Source organism: Octopus bimaculoides, chromosome 3 (genome assembly GCF_046866305.1).
Source record: "Octopus bimaculoides isolate indiv1 chromosome 3, ASM4686630v1, whole genome shotgun sequence".
Classification (NCBI taxonomy): domain Eukaryota; kingdom Metazoa; phylum Mollusca; class Cephalopoda; order Octopoda; family Octopodidae; genus Octopus; species Octopus bimaculoides.
In genome coordinates this window covers 105,366,530-105,388,206 of record NC_142930.1, presented here as the reverse complement: position 1 = coordinate 105,388,206, position 21,677 = coordinate 105,366,530, and the positions used below count along the sequence as shown (strand labels likewise).

The 21,677-nt window shown below is 35.9% G+C and overlaps 1 protein-coding gene across 1 annotated transcript in view; it reads right to left on the bottom strand.

Annotated features, from left to right (window-relative positions):
• LOC106880771 (meiosis 1 arrest protein-like) overlaps positions 1–21,677 on the bottom strand; it is a 148,429-nt gene that overhangs the window by 68,896 nt on the left and 57,856 nt on the right. Inside the window, exon 7 of the mRNA XM_014930867.3 lies at positions 17,170–17,262. Within this exon, the coding sequence (XP_014786353.1) occupies positions 17,170–17,262 (93 nt within the window). The remainder of the gene's footprint in view (positions 1–17,169; positions 17,263–21,677) is intronic.

Below are 21,677 nucleotides of genomic sequence, written 5' to 3'. Positions count from 1 at the left end.
CTAGAAGAGCTTCCTCTCCACCATGAACAATCCAAACTGATTCACATTCTCCAAATACAATCAAGTACAATGAAATTTTGTAAAACATTCCAAGGATTCTCCATTTGAGGTTCTTGGACTGAATATAGGCTCACAGCCTTAAATACATACAAAATATACACACATTTACACACACAAACAGTAATATAGCATCCATAGTATATGAGAGCAAGTTGACCCACACACACATGCATACATACCCATATGCACTCACTAACCAATTCAGATATCCACGAACCCCAAGAGTTGTCTTGACTTAAACAAAAGTGCCTTGCCACTTTGTTAGTAACTGGCTTAAACTCTGCAAAGAAAAAAAAATTGTATCCCTAACACGCACACTCACACACGCACAGACACAGACACGCACACACACACACAGACACACACACACACGTAACCTGTGTGGTTCCATTTTGATTACTGTAAGATTGATTAGATTTTGAAAATTAAAATAACCTTCATAAAATAGGCCAACATGTTTAGCATCAAACACATTTATTGATGAATATTATGATGATAATCAACACATGAACACTCTATACCAGCGTTTCTCAACCTGGGTTCTGCAAAAAGTCCCTATGGGTTCCTCAAGAAAGAGTGAGATATGTTAATGCTAATTTCATGATCATAATATTACTATACATGCACATTCCTATCTAACCTATTATGTTATCAAAAAAATATAACAACCATTGAAAATGAAATCCGCGTGTGTTTATCTAAAGTTTGACCTCAAAATAAGTATTTGACAGGCACAGGTTTCACATTAGGGAAGCATGTTTCCCTTTATCAAATGGCTTTAAAAGTAATATTTCCTTGTACAATTTATTGGTTAACAGTACATTTTGACTTGATTTATCGTTTGTCTTTTCAACATTGCCAGTAAAGGATAAATAAATAATAAATTGATACACAATTATCTGTCTTTCTTCTATTTACATTTATGCATTATAGCTATATGATATTGGTTACTTATGTTTATTTTTTACGTCTAAGTTTAGATTTTTTTTCTTTTTTTTTTGCGCGTGAATGAAACTCCATGATGAGGTATCATAAATGAGCAGTATGAATCTTACCTAGCATAACCAATAAATTTGATAAAGAAGTATTAAGTTTTTCTTAAGCCAATTATTAATATTCATCATGGCATCTGATGTGGTTTTTTAAACCAGACAATGTTTTGAAAAGACACTTACAGAGATTGCATATCTGATTCGGACTACCAAGAGATGGTGTTAAGTTCTGATCTTTGTGGATCTTAAAATGTCTTTTGAAGTCTCCATCAGATTTGCAGACCTTCTCGAATACATTGCATTGAAAGATGTGCACAGACATATAGGCTGAATAGTTGGTGGCGGTTCATTTTCCATGGGTTCACTAATGGGATGTGAGCCCAGCAAACGAAAGGCATGGTCTGCTATAAACTGTGCACACAAAAAGGTCATTGTGATTCACCTTCTCAGTATGTATATACATATAATCGATATATATATATATAAGGAGAATTCACAAAAAACAAAAGACAAAGACAGGTGGTGTAGACAACAAACAGATGTATTAGTTTAATGGTGGGGAAGTAAAAAAGTCTTTAACATTTTGAGCCTACGCTCTTCCACAGAAAGGAACACAGAAAGAAACAGGGAGAGAAAATAAAGAATGTGTAGTGGCTAGCGATCTATGATGATGATATATATATATATATATATATATATATATATATATATATATATATATATATAATATATATATATATATATATATATATATATATATATATTTATATTTATATATATATATCATCATCATCATCATCATCGTCGTCATTTAACGTCCGCTTTCCATGTTAGCATGGGTTGGACGATTTGACTGAGGACTGGTGAAACCAGATGGCTACACCAGGCTCCAATCTGATTTGGCAGAGTTTCTACGTCTGGATGCCCTTCTTAACGCCAACCACTCAGAGAGTGTAGTGGGTGCTTTTACGTGTCACCCGCACGAAGGCCAGTCAGGCGGTACTGGCAACGGCCACGCTCAAGATGGTGTATTTTATGTGCCACCTGCACAAGAGCCAGTCCAGGGGCACTTACAACGATCTCACTCAAAAATCGTACAAAGGCCAGTCAGGCGGTACTGGCAACGGCCAGGCTCAAAATGGTGTATTTTATGTGCCACCCACACAAGAGCCAGTCCAGGGGCACTGGCAACGATCTCACTCGAAAGTCCTTAGACATGCCACGGGCACAAATGCCAGAAAGGCGAATGCTGGGCACAGGTGCCATCACAAATTCGCTTTTACTTGCCCCAATAAGTCTTCGCAAGCTGAGTTTCGTGTCCAATTTAACTCGATTTTGATTTCACTTGCCTCAACAGGTCTTCGCAAGTGGAGTTTAGTGTCCAATTTAACTCGATTTCGATTTCACTTGCCTCAACAGGTCTTCGCAAGTGGAGTTTAGTGTCCAATGAAGGAAGGTACGTCTAAGTGGACTGGCTGAGGCCTTAGATTTAGATCTCACTTGGCTTGCTGGATTTTCTCACGCACAGCATTTGGCAGAGTATCTACAGCTGGATGCCCTTCCTAAACGCCAACCACTCAGAGAGTGTAGTGGGTGCTTTTACGTGTCGACATTTACCACGCAAACTACAATGAAAAAATATGAGTGTGGTATATTATATATTATTTTTTGTGCTGGGGTTCCTTGAGACATGTAATTTATTTTAAGGGTTATGCAAGGCTAAAAATATTGAGAAACCCTGCTCTCTATACTATCATTTCTTTCACTCCAAATCTTTTCTTCCCATGTAACCAGAAAACAATTTTATTTTTATAAAAATGTGGAAATTAATAGTGGTTTCTAATTTCAACAAAATACTAATTTTTGTAGAGATCAATATATTGCATTGAATCAACCTAACTTTTACTGGTACTTAACTTATCAAAATCAAAGAAATATTCCTTAATGTTAACTATAACATGATTTGAACTCATAAACTAGATTCATTAAATATTATCATTACATTGATCTCATAATCTGCGCTCTCTGACACATCCCATGCTCTCTTATGAATATTAATCGCTTGCAATAAGATATGAACTTATTTTTATGTTTAAATATACAATATTTTAATTATCATTCTTTTGTTTTTTTCTATACACATGAAAGGTCTCTGGGAAATTAGCAAATTTTCTGAAAAAGTATAAAAAGGAATACCTGTAAAGAAATGAATCTTGAAATAATCAGAAGCTAAAAATTCACTGAAGCTTAATAATTTTGTAATCTAATGATATTTAATATTAACTTTAATCAGAGGTTCCCCAAAAAATGAAATGTGAATATTTTAAGTCACTAATTAAAACACACAAAAACCAAGTAAAATTTTCAATTTACATTTCAGAACAAGAAGAATTTACAATTAATAATGTGAATTTAAGAAGAAAAAAAAGGCAACCTTAACAAAAAAAAAATTTTGAATTTCCCTTTTTAATGACTTCATTTATTTAACTTTAACTTCATAATCAAAGTTTCCCTGTGTAGACGAGAATTTTGAAACTATAAAGCTTCTAACTACTAGAAATTGTCTTAAAAAATTATATAATCAGATATAGTTGAAATACTATGTGTTTATTGATAATTTTAATTTATGTAAATAAGAAACAACTAAAAGCTTTAGAACTGAGTATTTTTTTGTAATAAAAAAAAATAAAATAAAGTTTATTTTCAATGAAAGTTATTCCATCAGCATGCTATCCTGAAATATTAATAACCACTGAGTAAAGGGAATTAAATGGCAACTTGTTTGGACTTAAGCCATTAAAGTCTTTAGAATTATGGTCACAGAGAGCCACATCAGTAACTGCTTGAAATCCTATACTGCAGCTCTTTCAGATAATGTTTATCATTAATGTTCCTGGGAAAGGCATCAACACCACACAGTCTCTTTTATTTCCCTCTAGAATTTTAAGGTATCTGTATTGGAAGTTAATTAACAATTAAATTGAAACTTTAAACCCAATTTCAAGACAAGGGTCAGGGTCCATTGTTTGTTCCTTTAAATTAGAAAGAAGGAACATGACTCAGACTAGTGGCCTTAAAATAGAGATTGTGAATCTGAGAATTTATATTTTGCAAGAATAAATGAGAGATGTTCCACAAGGTTGAATTGTAGAAAAGTTAACAGATGAATTGTGCAGTGTAAATTATTAGTAAAAATATTGTCAAATTTACAGTGAAGTCACTGGTACTTATACAATATTCCTCTGGGTATAGCACAGTACTTTTGACAACATATGAATAACCAACACTTTTGATGACAGATATACACTAGTCAGCTCATGTAAGTGACTGTGATTCCCATTAGTACTTCAATACAAATTCATTAACTACATTTTTTATAAGTATACAAAATTCACAATTCTTGATTTCTTACATTAAGTGTTTCGAGAACTGAAGCAAAGAGGACCAAAGAATTAATAACACTAATCCTTCCCTCAGGTTGGAATATATGTCTTGGAAAGAGGTATTAGAGTAGGTGATAAAACACTGTATAATTGGTGACTGTTTTGTTGTTTGTTTGTGTGTTTCTTCACTTCCTCACTTGTTCACATGGTCGTTTATTTATTCATTAATTACTCAAAAGGTGTTGTAGAATCAAAGGCAGGCTGACAATGAAAAAGGCATTTATGGCAGATGAATAGGAGTAGTTAGCTGTCAGAGCACCAGTAAAATGCATTCCTTGTAAATTTCAGGCAGCCTGATCAACAGTGGAGATAGGTGTTCTGAAATCATAGTAGCTAGAATGAGAAATGGATATGAAAAGTTTAGGGTGCTGTCACCTCTGCAAAGTGTACCAATGCCTGTGGACATACTGTGATGCAACATAGTAGTGTGTTTGGACATTGAATGCAGATGTTGTAGGATATTTAGGAAGAAATGAAGCGGGTGTGATCTACAAGATGTGCAATGCTAGTGTAGAAAAATAGCAGGGAACAGATAAATTAGGACCAAAACAAGGCATAAAAGGAATCCATTATAGCAAGCAAGAGAAACAACGATTGTAGTAGACATGCAATATTGGATGATGGCATATTGGTAAAGAAATTCAAGAAGATTTATGTGGAAAGAAATGGTGGAAGAGGAAGATTGATGAAAACATGGGTGGAAGATTAACTTAATCTCTCAAAGGAGATAACAGTGGAGCACAAGTAGCAGAACACTGTATTAGAAAGAGCCTGGCTAACCTATTCAAGTATAGAAGAAAAGAGTAATAAAAATGACGATAATGAAAAAGTAAATCTATGCATGTGTTTTGAAATGCAAGAGTCTGACTGAATGAGGACAAGTCCAGCACACTTGAGCACTCGTTCAACCGATTTAATTAATATCTGATCATTATTGTTGCATTTTCAGAGAAACAATTTTCAATGGAAGTTTAGTTAATTGAAATGGAATGTAACAACAGCTTCTTTTTATTTGGAAAATAAGCAGAGGAAATATGAAAGAATTGGCTCCTGTACCAGTGGCATATAAAAGCACCCACTACACACTCGGAGTGGTTGGCATTAGGAAGGGCATCCAGCTGTAGAAATGTTGCCAGATTGGATTTGAGCCTGATGCAGCTGCTGGCTTTCCAGACCTCAGTCAAACCATCCAACCCATGCCAGCATGGAAAACAAATGTTAAACAATGATGATGATGATGATGTTGGTTTTGCAATGAGAAAGAACCAAGCTGATAAGCTGCATGAGTTACCATCCAATGTGGACAACCAAATTATCAAACTCCATTTACTTATGTCATCCAGGCATCAGATGAATTTTTCCTCTGTTTATGCCCCAACTCTTCACTCAATGGAAGTATCATTTTTTTTTTTTTTTACAAAAGTCTCAGATTTTCTATTCTTTCTACACTTTTTTTGTGGTGATTTTAGTCTTTTATCATTTACTTGTTTCAGTCATTAGACTGCAGCCATGCTGGGCATACCATAAAGAAGTTTCAGTTGAATGAATCAACTCCAATGCCTTTTTTTTTAAAGCCTGATATGTATTCTACTGGTCTCTTTGGCTGAACTGCTAAGTAATGAGGACATAAACAAACCAACACCAGTTGTCAAGTTGTGTCAGGGAACAGAGACAAAGGTATACACACACACACACACACACACATACATACATACATATATATATATCACACACACTTGCAGACCCTCGCGCATGCACACATATTCACCTCTCTTTTTCACTCTCCTGTCTTAGAAAGAACTTTTCCTCCACCACTTCCTCTTCCGGTCCTTCCACAATGTAACCTCGTGGACATCGGTGTTGATTTTTTCTTCCTCCGTTTTTCCCTTCTTTGAACTTTCCTTGTTTCCGACGAAGGGCTCCGCCCGAAACATCATACTCTCTCTCTTTCCTTTCCTGAGCGTCTAATAACACTATCCGTATCACGTCCTCATGTTATTTTTTGTTATTGTTTTTGTCTTTTTTTTTAACCTATATATATATATATATATATATATATATATATATATATATATATATATATATATATACATTTATACAGCAGGCTTCTTTCAGTTTCTGTCTACTAAATCTATTCACAAGGCTTTAGTTAGCCTGAGGTTATAGTAGAAGACACTTGTCCCCATTGTGTCACAAAGTGTGACTGAACCTTGGAACCATGTGGTTAGGAAGCAAACTTCTTACCATACACCCATGCCTGTACCTATATGCCAGGAAAACTTACGACTGTAATAAATGGTCTAATTTAGGACATTTTGCTATTGGTAAACTGACCGACAATGGTCATTCGTTATCTGTTGGAACTATGTTCCAAAATAGCTTTTGCAAATAGAATCATACTGATCCATCACAAGCACAGGCATAAAATGAACTGAACATGTCAGTTGAAACAGAATATTTTATTAACTTCATGCTTGACATTCACAACCTATTTCGTTTTAAAGTCTTGTATGTGGTAACATGTTGGATGGAGCTCTGAAGCTGTTGTTAGGAAATAAAGTCCCTTCATGTATTTTTTGTTGGTATAATGAACCTTGCAAGATATGACAAAATTTGTTTTAGCAAGTTCACATCGTGAATCTTGCAAATCATGAACAAAAACAAAATATCATTAAAATTCTCCATATCTTTCAAAAGTTATAGGTGGTTTCAAATATCATATAATATAGAAAATTAATTACATTTTCAATGTTTCAAATTTAAAATTCTATATATTGATATCAAATCATGTTTAAAGTGCTCTACAAGTACTTGTAACGATACTTAGAGACAATTATATTTTCACACAAAATATATTGATGGTATATACTGGAATGCTGTTATTAAATTCCTCATTTCAAAGTATGCTATATGACATACCATAGAAGACAGAAATTAAGTCTCATATTTAAATACATTTATACAAGATTTATAAAATATATATGCATTTTGCTTAAAAATTAAACTGAAAACTTTTGTAAAATTTCAAATATTGTGGACTCTCCTGTTGCAGATGAAAGATTAGGGTTCTGCATTTTCTTACTGAACAATTTATACAGAGGATTTGCTTATAGTGATCAAATGTTGTATTGTACATTAGCTCCCTCCCTCCATCAAATTGACATCGCATGTACGGGTACATGGTATGCCACATGTCAGATGTCAAACTGATTGCAAAACTATATGAAATGAAATGCTTTGCTCAAGAACACAACACACCAATTTACAATTCATAGAGCATACAATCTGTATTCTTTAGAAATATAAACAAATTTAACCATGAAACAATAAGAAACAATAAAGCGAGTAGCCACATCAAATTGACAAATGAATGTTACTACTAATTTAACCCCAGGGATTATCCCCCAGCTTGTTTACGGTGCAACCTCTGCACCTTTTATGTACAATACATCGCTAGCAAGGGAAGCGAACCCCTACTACCCTCCAACAGCTGATAGGATCACGGAACCAGCTGGTTTCAAGTTATTTGGTTCACGTTAGCCACGTGCACTTGCACAGTGGAGTGTGGCTAAGATCTGCTTCTGCCAGCGATATATTGTAAACAACGTGACCATCAGTCACTGATTTGCAACAAGCAAAATACCTAGTTATAAAATCTCAAGAAGAGATATAGTAATGTATACTAAACCGTAAAGCAAGTAGCCACATCAAAGTGGCAGAGGTATTATACATAAAGGCTGCAGAGCTTGCACCGAAAACCAGCTGGCGGAGAATCCGCTTGGGGTTAAACTAGTAGTAACATTCATCTGCTACTTTGATGTGGCTACTCACTTTACTGTATAGTATACCTTACTACTCTATCTCTTCTTGAGATTTTATAACTACCTATTTTGCTTGTTGCAAATCAGTGACTAATGGTCACTTTGTTTGCAATATATCACTGGCAGATCTTAGCTACAGAAGATCTTAGCTACACTCTACTCCACAGGTGCACGCAGCTGATGTGAGCCAAATAGGACGAAACCGGCCGGTCTCGCGATGCTGCCAGCTGTTGGAGGGCAGTAGGAGTTTTCTCCCCCTGCTAGCAATGTATTGCACATAAAAGGTGCAGAACTTGTTCCATCTACTCTGCGTTTCGAAGGCATCGAAATGTGGAGGAACCAGCTACCCATCAAGCCAAGTAAAACCACAGTCATGTAAGATACCAATGCCACGCAAATGGCACCTATGCTGGTGGCACATAAAAGCACCCATTACACTCTCGGAATGGTTAGCATTAGGAAGGGCATCCAGCTATAGAACTGATGCCAAAACAGACTGGAGTCTGGTGCAGCGTTCCTGTTTGCCAGTCCTGGTCAAACCGTCCAACCCAAGCCAGCATGGACAACGGACATTAGATGATGATGATGATGATACACCATACCTCTGATATATTGGTATACAACTGAAGGTAGAATTCAAATGATTCAATGTATGTATTTGACTGAAAGCTAAACATTGTTTTTTTACTTTTCATCAACTGCAGATATCACATTATTCCTTTGGTGTAAATGCTTCAGTCAACAAATTTTTGTCTGTTTGAGGTGGGTAATATAGCAGATTTTCAAATAATAGTACATGTAACAATAAAATTTTTCACACACCCTAACCCAATACACCAAACTACATCTTTCTCTTCCTCACATTGCATTTTTTTCATGCACTATGCTTACATGTATCTCTCGCTACCCACTCCTGTAGCCCAAACCCATCCTCACTGCCTACCCATTGTATCATTGCTATCCTGTTTTCCCTTCTCCCTCAATATACCCAGGTTTCATCAGTCACTGCATTTCCCACTGCTTTTTGCATTCATGTAAACTCCTTACTCCCTACTTAGACACCCCTAGTAATACTCTACCATTCCATTTATATTCTGATTCCCATACCTTGAGGGTATGCCCTGGCACATTGCCACCATCTCTCTCCTGCTCTCTGTCTCACCCTTCCTCTCTCTCTCTTCTACTCTCACACTCTCACTCTCTTCCACTTTCTCTCATTCTTCATCACTCACACACTCTCTCTTTCTTTTGCTCACTCCCTCTGACTGGGTAACCATGTATCCCTTCTACAGGAAAACACCTGTTCCTGTCCTTCTGTCACACTCTAACCTCTCATCACCTGGCACTAGGTCACCTCCTCCAATACAGCCCCTCTCAAAAGGTCTTTATCTTGCAAGTTACTTGGTGACTTTGTCAGAGTTGGTACTATGTAAAAAGAATTTAATCCACACTGTAAAACGGTTGGTATTTGGAAGGGCATCCAGCCAAAAAAAAAACTATGCCAAAGCAGATCTCAGTGGTGCTGGTGCCACATAAAATGCACCAAGGCCACTCTGTAAAGTGGTTGGCATTAGGAAGGCCATCCAGCTCTATAAACCATGCTATAATACATTTCACCAGTGCTGGGGCCACATAAAAAGCACTCAGTGTACTTTGTAATGTGATTAGCATTACGAAAGGAATCCAGTTGTAAAAATAATGCCAAAACAGATAGTGAAGTCTGGTGCAGTCTTCTAGCTTGCCAGCTCCTGTCAAACTCCAACCCATGTCAGCATGGAAAATGGCCATATGATGATGATGATATGCACACACATATGTCTATATACATATACACAAGTAAAGGTTGTAGATTGTTTTCCCATATACACAATACTCTATATGATAATTGTCAGTGATTTGATGCAATACCTTGCAACATACAACAATGAAATATCAAAGAAAATACAAAAGCTTCAATTACTGGGCAGAAGATCTGTCCTTCACATCAGAACTGATACTGGTGCTGGTGCCATGTAAAAAGCACTGGTGCTGGTGCCACATAAAAGGCACTCATGCAAGTGTCACATTAATAACAGTAGTGCCACATAAAATGCACCCAGTACATTCTGTAAAATGGTCAGCATTAGGAAGAGTATGCCAGAACAATGGAACCAGCCCCCAGCATTACCAGCATCTTTCAAACTGTCTAACCCATGGCAGCATGAAAAACAGACGTTAAATGATAATGATGATGATGATCATCATCATCATGATGATCATGATGATCATGATGATCATGATGATCATGATGATGATGATGAGGAGGAGGAGGAGGAGGAGGAGGAGGAGGAGGAGGACAATGATGATGATGATGATGATGATGATGATGAAGTTGATTATACAGGATTCTTTAAAATGTAAAATGTTATATGAAGAGAAAATGACTGTAAAAGAAATAGACCGAACATAAAACCTCTGATATACACAATCTTCCTTTTAACAAGAAACACTGGAGACAAATCAAATACAACCATTAAACACAACATTAACATACTAGATACACAAATGACAAAAGTAATCAGACATGAATAACATTTATAATACACTTAGGACCCCGAAAATAAACACAAACAACAAATAATGTACTAAGACTTTAAGAACAGATGGACATCATGTTTGGCCAGCACAAAGAAATAACATACCAACTACCTAGGTGATTGCTAACCTAGGTAGTGCAATAACAACTAATTAAAGTTAAAACTCCGCACCTAGTGTGATTAATTCACTTATAATTCCAGCACTATATTTAACAGTCAAAAAATAGTTTGCATTTTTGAAAATAAATGTAAAAACTATTTGTAGCTCCTGAAACAAGCATTTAGATAAGAAAGTAAGCACATCATACAATGCAAGGTCAACATATAACAGAAAATGTATTCTAGCTTTACTTGAGATACAGTTTTATAGTTCCATTTTTGTTTTTTTAGCTATTCTAACATGATAAGTAATGTCTTGACAAACGGCAGATAAGAATTTCCATTTACCTAGGAATTCCTTCATTTAAATTCATTTTGCTTATGTCAAATTAAAAGATAACCAAGTAACAAACATTAGTATTCAAGTTACGAAGATAATGTTGCTTCATGAAATGTCACCATCTCATAGTTGTTACATGGAATACTAAGTAAATATTTGGAAATCTCTAGAAAATGCTTTTAAAAATGATCAATAAATATTTCAGATGAATTTCTTGAAGGAAAAATAAGATGTGAGGCTATAGAAAGAATAGCTGAAATAAGATATTGAATATTTTATATATTTAATAGCATTATATATATATATATATATATATATATATATATATATATATATATATATATATATACACACACACACACACATGCACACACATATATACTATATATCTGTATATATCTATATTTATGTCTGTCTGTCTATCTATCTATCTAGGTAGCTATTTATTTATTTATCTATCTATATCTATATATATAAACACATACATATACACACATATATGCATACATACATCTATATATAAAGATATATATATATATATATATATATATATATATATATAGGAGAGTATTGTAGTTCGCTTGGAGCATTGTGCGTTGTCTGTAAAGAATAAAAAGTTTTGAATAGTACAACAATGCACTATAATACAAAAAATGGACTATATACCTGTTGTAATTTAGTTATCCATAGTCCGATGATGTTTCGGAATACAATTCCTTCTTCAGATATTCTTAGATGGAGTCGCTGCTATAATCTGTTTTCCAACAGCTTTTCTTTTTACAGAAACGTCTCAGCAGTGGTCTCACAAAGCTCCTTCCAGAATTCCTCATGAGAAGTGCGTGAGGTCGGCTATGTCTCAACCTCGCGTGTGTTGGTACATCTGTAGCGCTGCTTCTAAGTTATGTATTATATGAACAGCTTCCTTTTTTTCCCTCTTCTCTTTTTTTTTTTTTGTTATAAACAATAGATGAGCATATCAAAAATGAACCTCATGCATCCAAATGTAGCTAAATAATATACTGATTACCAACTTCCAGCCTGTTGTTAATTTGGGATCCTGGTCCTAGTCTGAAGTAGTCCTAGTCCTAGTCTGTCCACGTTGATGTATCTTCTTTGATATTTCACTGTTGTATGTTGCAAGGTATTGCATCAAATCACTGACAATTATCATATAGAGTATTGTGTATATGGGAAAACAATCTACAACCTTTTGTCCATCATCGTGGACAACACCCACTTCGCTTTCCAGGACCATATATACAAACAGACAACAGGTCTCCCCATGGGATCCAGACTCTCGGGCCTACTAGCCATCACTTATATGAACCATCTGGAACGTTGCGCACTCAACATCTGCCGCTCATGCGCCTTCTTCACCAGGTATGTAGATGACATCCTCATACTCACATGCTCCCATGAAGAGGTTGAGAGAATATTCACAACATTCAATAACATGGACATAAACATAAAGTTCACTATAGAACATCCCGACATCACTGGATCACTATCATTACTTCACTTCAAACTGAATATAACAGAAGAAGGGAAGATCAACACTGAGTTCTACAGGAAAGCAGCCAGTAGAGATAGGTTTGTCCCAATACAATTCAGCACTTCCACTCGATACCAAAATAGGACACGCCAGAAACGAACTTGCACACATCCAAGGCCAATGAGGCAGAACGAAGGAGAAGGTGACACATACTACATGCTTCCTAGATATATTGAAAACCAAAGGGTACCCTAGATCCATTGTAAATTGGCTTAAGTACCAAAGACGACCAACATGCAGAACACATAGAAAACCCAGCAACACATGCTTCCTTAAAATACCCTTCCTAATACCAACCACTCTGAGAGTGTAATGGGTGTTTTTACATGCCACCAGCACAGGTGCCATTTGTATGACACCAGTATCTCCCACGACCATGATTTTGCTCGGCTTGATGGGTCTTCTTCTCAAGCATGACATAATGCCAAAGGTCTGTTGTTGATCTTTCAAGAGCTGGGCCAAGGGAAGCAACTTCTCTGCACAGTTAGGAATGAAACAACGATAATAATTAATTAAGGCAATAAAATTTCTGAGCTGTTTTAAGGAAATAGGAGGAGACAAGTGTTTGATGGCTTCCACTTTAGAGAGAAGTGGACGAATACCATCCGCATCGATGGGATGCCTCAAGAATTCCAAACTGGTAGAACCAAATACACAATTAACTGGATTGATCTTCACATCATAGGAACATGGGCGCTTGAACACTTGGGTTAAGTGTTGGAGGTGCTGGTCTGGAGTACCACTGATGATTAGAAGGTCATCAAAATCTAACTCACAAACAACCTCATCCATAAACTTTTGGAACATGCTGGCTACATTGCAAAGACCAAACAGCATAGACAAGAATTCAAATGCTCCAAAAGACGTGGTGACGGCTGTCTTTAGAATTTCATCAGGGTTGACAGGGATTTGATGGTATGTGCGTACCAAATCAATTTTAGAAAAATATCTTACAGCTGTGCAGAGCAGATGAAAAATCCTGCACATTTCGTAGGGGATAGCAATCCGCAATAGTGACAGTGTTAAGACATCTAAAATCTCCAACCAGTTGAAAATCAGCTTCATTCTTTCTGGCCATGTGTAAAGGTGCTGCCCACAGGCTCATGGAGGAACGAATAAGACCCAGCTAAAGCATGTGCACGAATTCAGCCTGGGCAATCTGGAGTTTCTCTGGAGACAAACAGCACGGTCCAGAAAACATTGGAGGTCCCTTAGTCGTGATGAAATGACTCGTGGAATGGGTTGGATTCAATGGATGAAATGGCAAATCAGTCAACTCTGGAAATGAAGCGAGTAACTGGTGATAAGAGTCACCTGAAGCAGCCACAAAGAAAGAAGGGCTCACAACAGGAACAGGAGAATCCTTTCAGGAGATGGTGAGTGAGGTAGTGTCATCAATAAGTCGGTATCCTCTAAAATCCGCAAGGAGAGAATAGTGGTGTAAGAAGTCGGCACCAAGGATGGGATAGGGCAGGTCTGCAATGACGAAGATCCACTTGGAATCCCTACGGAGTAATAAATCCAGGTTAAGAGAGATTTGTCCATAGGTTTTAATGGTGGAGTGATTCACCATGTAGAGAGATATGTCAGAAAGACCAGGATTGATGGAAATAAACCTTTGGGGCCAAATACGTATGCTGGCACCTGTGTTCACCATAAAGGACATTAAAGAAATAGCATCGTGGATAGAAAATGCACGGTAAGGGGAATCAATGGATGAGACAACTGACGTGCCCCGTGCCTCTCTGCCTAGTTTCCCTGTGAATAGTAAGAGCAGGGTTGAGTACGCTTTTTGGCCTGGTCCTTGAATTTCCTATGGTACCAACAAAATGTTGGAGCAGGAAGTGCGTGTCTGCATGAGAAAGAGTGGCGCCTGGTCCTCCCTGCAGAATAATGCTGTGAGGACGAACAGTTCCTGCACATGCGTGAAACCTGACGGGTCAGTTCTCTAATGGCTCGTAAGAATTCCAAGAATTGTGTGTAGTCCAAAGCAGAAGAAGTGCAAGCTTGCGAGGAAGATGAAGAAGCGACCATGACAATGTTATCAGAGAATGATAGTATGCTGGAGAATTCTATAATCCTGTCTGCTGAGGTGGCGAGTTGTTCAAGTGCCATATGTTCCACCATAGGAGTTAAAGTCGATTGGACATTAGAAGGCATCCTCAAGAAAAATAAGTGTTTGATGAATGCCTGTCCCTCATATGAGCTATCGGACAACTCTTGTATCCATTGCAAAAACTTGGTGGAGTTTCGGTCCCAGAGATTCTCATCCTGCAAGAGTGTGCGAAATTTACTTTCATCCAAAGGAGAGTTACACCTGAGAACCTCAGTTTTGAAAGATTCATACGTCATGTTCGATAGAGTTCCTGTTATCATATCTCAAACTGAAAGCGCAAGAGGAGAAGGAATGACTGTAAGTGCAATGTGGAGTTTGCTCTGAGCCGACTGAATATTAGAAGAAATGAAAAACGATTCTAGTTGCAAAAACCACATCTTAGCATATCCATGATATTGAGGCAAGAGAAAATGACTCATCTTTAGATGATAATAGGAACAGAACATCACGAAGAATAAGCTGGTTGAAAGAAATGCTGTTAGAAATAGCAGTCAAAACATTCCAGTTGAAAGATGACACGACAAGCATCAAACTTGGAATTTTTTAGCAGCAGAGGATGAAATGGGAGAAGTCCTTGCCAATGGATGAAGAACAAAACAATGGCCAACATATGGATAATCCGGGTAGGGTTCAGAGAGAGAAACTCGTGCCTGGCATGTAGGAAAAAAATGTCCATATGAATTCCAGATAAAATTTTTTTTGCTTTTTCAATTGCAAGAAAATTCCCCAGAGAAGCTGTGTCTTTGAAGATCCAAGTTGTAAATTCAGTTACAACATGAGGAAAAAGTGATTTGCCGCTCCCACTTGAAAAAGGCGCCATTTTTTTAAATATCTTTTGTAGAGAAGACAATATGAGAGAGACATCAGTAGTATCTGAAATGTAACCAGGCATTTTACTGCTATTTTCAGCAAGAAGAGGACACTGTGTAAGAATGAACTGGTGTCTCGGGAAACATGAAGAAAACTGCCAAGAAGTTATTAGGATGAAATAACCATGGAATTTTTTGTGTGAAAAACTGCAAAGGTCTCAGCTGCAAAGATGTCTTTAGTTATAGGCTCTGGAAGTCATTGACAACATGAAAGACTGTAGCATAGAAAAATTTTAGCTTTTTACTTGTGATGGATGATAATATGGAGGCAGTCCTGAAGTTGAATGTCGTGAAGCATACAAATTCAATGGCTGTTGAAACAAAGAGTGTAGATCTTTTAGGAATGCATTTCTAAGTCAGGTCAGTGTTCCACGTCAGGTCACATTTTAGATGGCTTCACAACCTGAGAATATCACCATCCAAAATGGTCATGAAGCTGTCTAATGAGGTCTCCGTTCAGAAGGCTATAATATCATTTGATAAAGGAGCACGGTACAATGAATTCATATAACAAGGCTGTAACTTTAAATACCTTTACTTGAGGTCTGAAACATATACAACTGAACAATAAAGGAAGGAGTTTGATGAATGGAGGCCATGTTCATCTTCTGTGTACTACCTCATGTCTGCTAGCTGGTGTGTGTTGTAAGAGAGCCAACTACATCATGTCTTTGCTCTCCAACGCCTAGATGCCAAAAGAGGAAGTTGCAAGGCCTAGTGTCAGAATCTCACCACTGCTTGCACCATCTAGGAGGAGCTTGTTTAAACCCGCTGTCAATAGAGGTAACTGCACCTACAAATGCATCCCTAGTTTACTTGAGTTATTTGTTACCTAACCTCAGTCAATATACTTCTAAGGCAGGTATTCCCTCCAATGGAAGGAAAATGTAACTCTTTCATTTGGTAGCATCTCTTGTTCTTTGAAGCTATCAGGTTGCAGAAATAGAATAAATTAAATTGTGATTTTTTTTTCTGTTTGAATACTGTAATCTTTTTATGATTAGTGAAAGATTTTAGTTGATTTAGCTTTACACAGTATATTATAAGGATTAATTTTATTAACACATGATGAACAACAAAAAGATTAAAAGATTAATCACAGCAAGATTTGAACACAAAAATTTAGAAATACGAAACTAGACTGCAAAATATATCTAGTCCAGAACTTGGTGTAGGCATGTTGTCAACTTAAGAAAAAAAAATACAATTGAGAGTAAAGTCTTCTAGATTTACAAAATTAATGTACCTTTGCAACAGAACAGCATAAACAGATGGGAGATCTAGCTTGTAAAAAATCTTACCTATATGTGGTGGAAGGATGAGATGCAAATGTTCATAGTCTGTTGCACCGTCTTTGAGTAAAATGCTAAAATAGCTGTGTAAACTCAGAGGATCTGAAAGAAAAGATACGAAATACAAAATTAAAGAAGCAAAAATTATCTTGGCAAATAGAGACAAAGGAAGTATAATAAACAATAAAAAAATCATGCATACATAGAATTGGTTTTACTTATATTTTACATAGACACATAAATGTATTATATATGTGCATCATCACCCCACCACAACCATCATCATCATTATTTTAACATCAATTTTTCTATGTGTATATACATATATATAGGTGAGAAAGTTGGTATGTGAAAGCACGTGGTTGGATGTATAAAAGATAATAAGAGTGAAAAAACTACAGAAGGCTTGTGTTACATGGTTAAAGTATATATTTAAATTATGTCAGAAAAATGTTAGAAAAATGTTAGAAAATCTTTTTGGTATATAAACATTGTATTTTGAGAAATAACCGGTTTCGTGTTGTCTTTTCAAATTTCTCTACTTCATTGTGTTGTGTTCTAACATTTTTCTAACATTTTTCTGACATAATTTAAATATATACTTTAACCATGTAACACAAGACTTCTGTAGTTTTTTCACTCTTATTATCTTTTATATATATATATATATATATATATATATATATATATATAATAACGCCACACAGTGGACTTCTCAAAATAACCACATTTAGTACCTAATGCGAGGAAAAACAACCAACAAAAGACGACCAACTTTCTTTTAAATAAACTTAACTGTGTATCGGCCGATTTCGCGATTACTAGAATGAATCTAGATTTCGTTCATCAGCACAGTATTGTCCCAAAAATATATATAAATAAACAGAATTCTCATATCACCAAAAACGAACACCCTACGTATCCGACAGAGTAAGGGGAATGAAGTTTATCTGTATATATCTTCATCAAAGAAGCGGGAATACTTCCGGGTTGCTTCTGGGTACCCATGTGGAGACAGGAATAAAAATTCAACATTGAATATATTCCGTGTATATATTTGATAAATAAATTCAAAAAGGGATAAAACTCTTTTACAAGAATTTTATCAAGAAGCCAGTGTGTTCGTTTTTGGTGAGGTGAGAATTCTGTTTATTTATATATATTTTTGGGACAATACTGTGCTGATGAACGAAATCTAGATTCATTCTAGTAATCGCGAAATCGGCCGATACACAGTTAAGTTTATTTAAAAGAAAGTTGGTCGTCATTTGTTGGTTGTTTTTCCTCGCATTAGGTACTAAATGTGGTTATTTTGAGAAGTCCACTGTGTGGCGTTATTATTTTCTGTAATAATGCCCTTTATATAAATATAAACGAATAATTATATTCTTGGGAATAGAAATTTCCCTTATGAATTTTTTTACACACTGGCTTCTTGATAAAATTCTTGTAAAAGACTTTTATCCCTTTTTGAATTTATTTATCAAATATATACACGGAATATATTCAATGTTGAATTTTTATTCCTGTCTCCACATGGGTACCCAGAAGCAACCCGGAAGTATTCCCGCTTCTTTGATGAAGATATATACAGATAAACTTCATTCCCCTTACTCTGTCGGATACGTAGGGTGTTCGTTTTTGGTGAGGTGAGAATTCTGTTTATTTATATATATTTTTGGGACAATACTGTGCTGATGAACGAAATCTAGATTCATTCTAGTAATTGCGAAATCGGCCGATACACAGTTAAGTTTATTTAAAAGAAAGTTGGTCGTCTTTTGTTGGTTGTTTTTCCTCGCATTAGGTACTAAATGTGGTTATTTTGAGAAGTCCACTGTGTGGCGTTATTATTTTCTGTAATAATGCCCTTTATATAAATATATATATATATATATATATATATATATATATATATATATATATATCTGTTTGTGTGTGTAAGTATATATGTATAAATATATATATAAGAATATATGCATATTTGACCAATTCATGCAAATATGAAAACACTTTAATAAAATTTTGAAAGTGATGATGGTTATGATGAAAATGATGTTCTAGTTTGAATCAACATACATACATACATACATACATACACATATATGTATGTATATTGATTAAAACTAGAACATCATTTTCATCATCATCACTTTCAAAATTTTGTCATAAAAGTGTTTCCATACTTGTATGAATTGGTCAAATACACACACACACACACACACACACACATGCATGTATAAATATATCAATATAAAGTATAGATATAGCATAAGCAATTTTTTTTTTTTGTATTATGATGTATAGCAAAAGAAGCACTTAGATCTATTCATTGCTATCTAAAAATACATTGAAAAAAAGCTTCATATATCCTCAAAACAATAAACAAATTCAAAAGTGACTTTGAACTTTGCTAGTGTAGGAAGTAAAAGTATATCAGTTGTAAAGATAACATCTGAAAAGCAAACCAGTATGGAAGGATAAAAAAAGAACATCATGCAGAATGAAAATACTTATTTCCTGTACAGAAAATAATGTTTTATAGCATATCAACTTTCAAATATTCTTGATTCTTGAGATTGTCTTAGCTTCTTAAGTGAATGTGGTCGTAATTACCATCTGGTACTCAAGACAAATCTTTTAAAGATGTGCATCATGGAGAGAGCCAAAAATTGTAAGGACTATACAAAATCTGGCATGTTAAATAGTTGGAAAGAAGTGTTTTCTAAATGTGTCCACTTTAAGCGCTACTTACTGGAAAATTGGATCTCCCTGTTTGCTAGATAGGCCAGTTCGGGTCTGTAAGAGTTGTTTTTTCCTCTGGTTCAGAGGAAATAACCCGTCCTCATTGACGTTATTTTGTTAAGTTGAATTTCTCATTTTTTGAGCATTTCTTCACATCCATGACATAGAAATTTTTTAATTTTTGTCTTTTTATATAGAGTCTGACGAGCTGTCCACAAAGCTTTGACTTTGTGGATGTGAAACCTTAGGTAACTCTATGTTCAAGATAAAAAAGTTTTGTTGTAATAATTATTATTCTATTCTTTAGAGAGTGCTTCCTTCTGGTATATGTTTTTTTATTAACTATCTATCTGCAACCTGGTTACAGAGCGTCTTATGAAGTACACTACATCTTCTACATTTGATAACTGTACTGATCCCTGTGCTTTTACATATTATCAGTTGCTACCTCAAGGATAACAAGGAACCTGCCAATTTAGGGTATTCTACAAAAAATATCCCTATACCTTCTAATGAAGTCTACACGTAAATGTTACTGGAGAAAATGATAGACTTTATAAGGCACATGAGATGGAAGGCATTCTTCTATGATCAAAGCACACCACCTTCTGAGGCCAATACATACAGTATCAAGTCTAGGAACTTCCCACCTAGAATCAAAGAACTCGAGGCCTTCGAAGCAGACCTACTGGGCATAATACCCAGGCTGAAATTCCATAAGTCCTTTTCACCTTTTCAAAGCAAACTCAGTGAAGATATACAAAAAATAAGAAACTCTAACAGGTCCTTAATCTTCTTGGATAAAACTAAGCACTTATACATGATATATACATATGCTTACGATTGGCTTTTAAATGATTCAGTCACACAAAAATACAGACACACTTCCAATAATATTAAGTGTGAGGCTAAACAGATAGCAGCTAACCTAGGTATAGCAGACAGAGTAGAGAACTTGACCAGGAGAAATGCTTTTATAAATATGAAAGATCACAAGCTGAATTTTGCCTCAAAGTCCAAATGCAGCTTGATCAACCTGGCCAAATCCGAGATTGGCCAGGCGAGTAAATATATACTGAGGAAGATTAAGGATGACATAAGAAGACACATGAGCTTCCCTTTATGGTACAGCACCAATGAGGTAACCTCATGGTTTATTGCCAGCCAGGACAGAATAGGGCTAAATTTACACAGTTCAACATTGTCAACTTTTATCCATCTATTTCTAAAGAGTTATTGTTGAAGGCACTTTCTTTTGTCAAGGGCTTCACAGATACTAGTAATAGTGATGTTAGATTTATCATACATGCCAGGAAGACGGTGCAGTTCAGCAAAGATTCAACTTGGATTAAGCAATATGACCACAAGGACTCCTTTGATGTGGCTATGAGAGCATATGACAGGGCCGATGTCTGTGATCTTATCGGACTGCACATCCTAGACATCTTAGGGAAGAGGTTTCCTTCGATCTTCTTCAGCCTCTACAGAGATGACTCCCTAGCCATCTCTAGAGGAGCCAATGGCCACACATTAGATAGACTTAGAAAGAACCTAATTAGCACCTTAGGCTCAATGGGTCTCAAGATCACCATTGAGACTAATCTCACCACAATAGATTTCTTAGATACTACTTTAGATCTGGACTCTGGTACATACAGACCCTGTCACAAGCCAAACAAGAGACTGTCTTATATTAGTACAGCCTCCTGCCACTACCCTAAAGCTTTGAAGAACTTAGTGAAAGTTGTAAGCAAGAGGATCTCGAATCTATC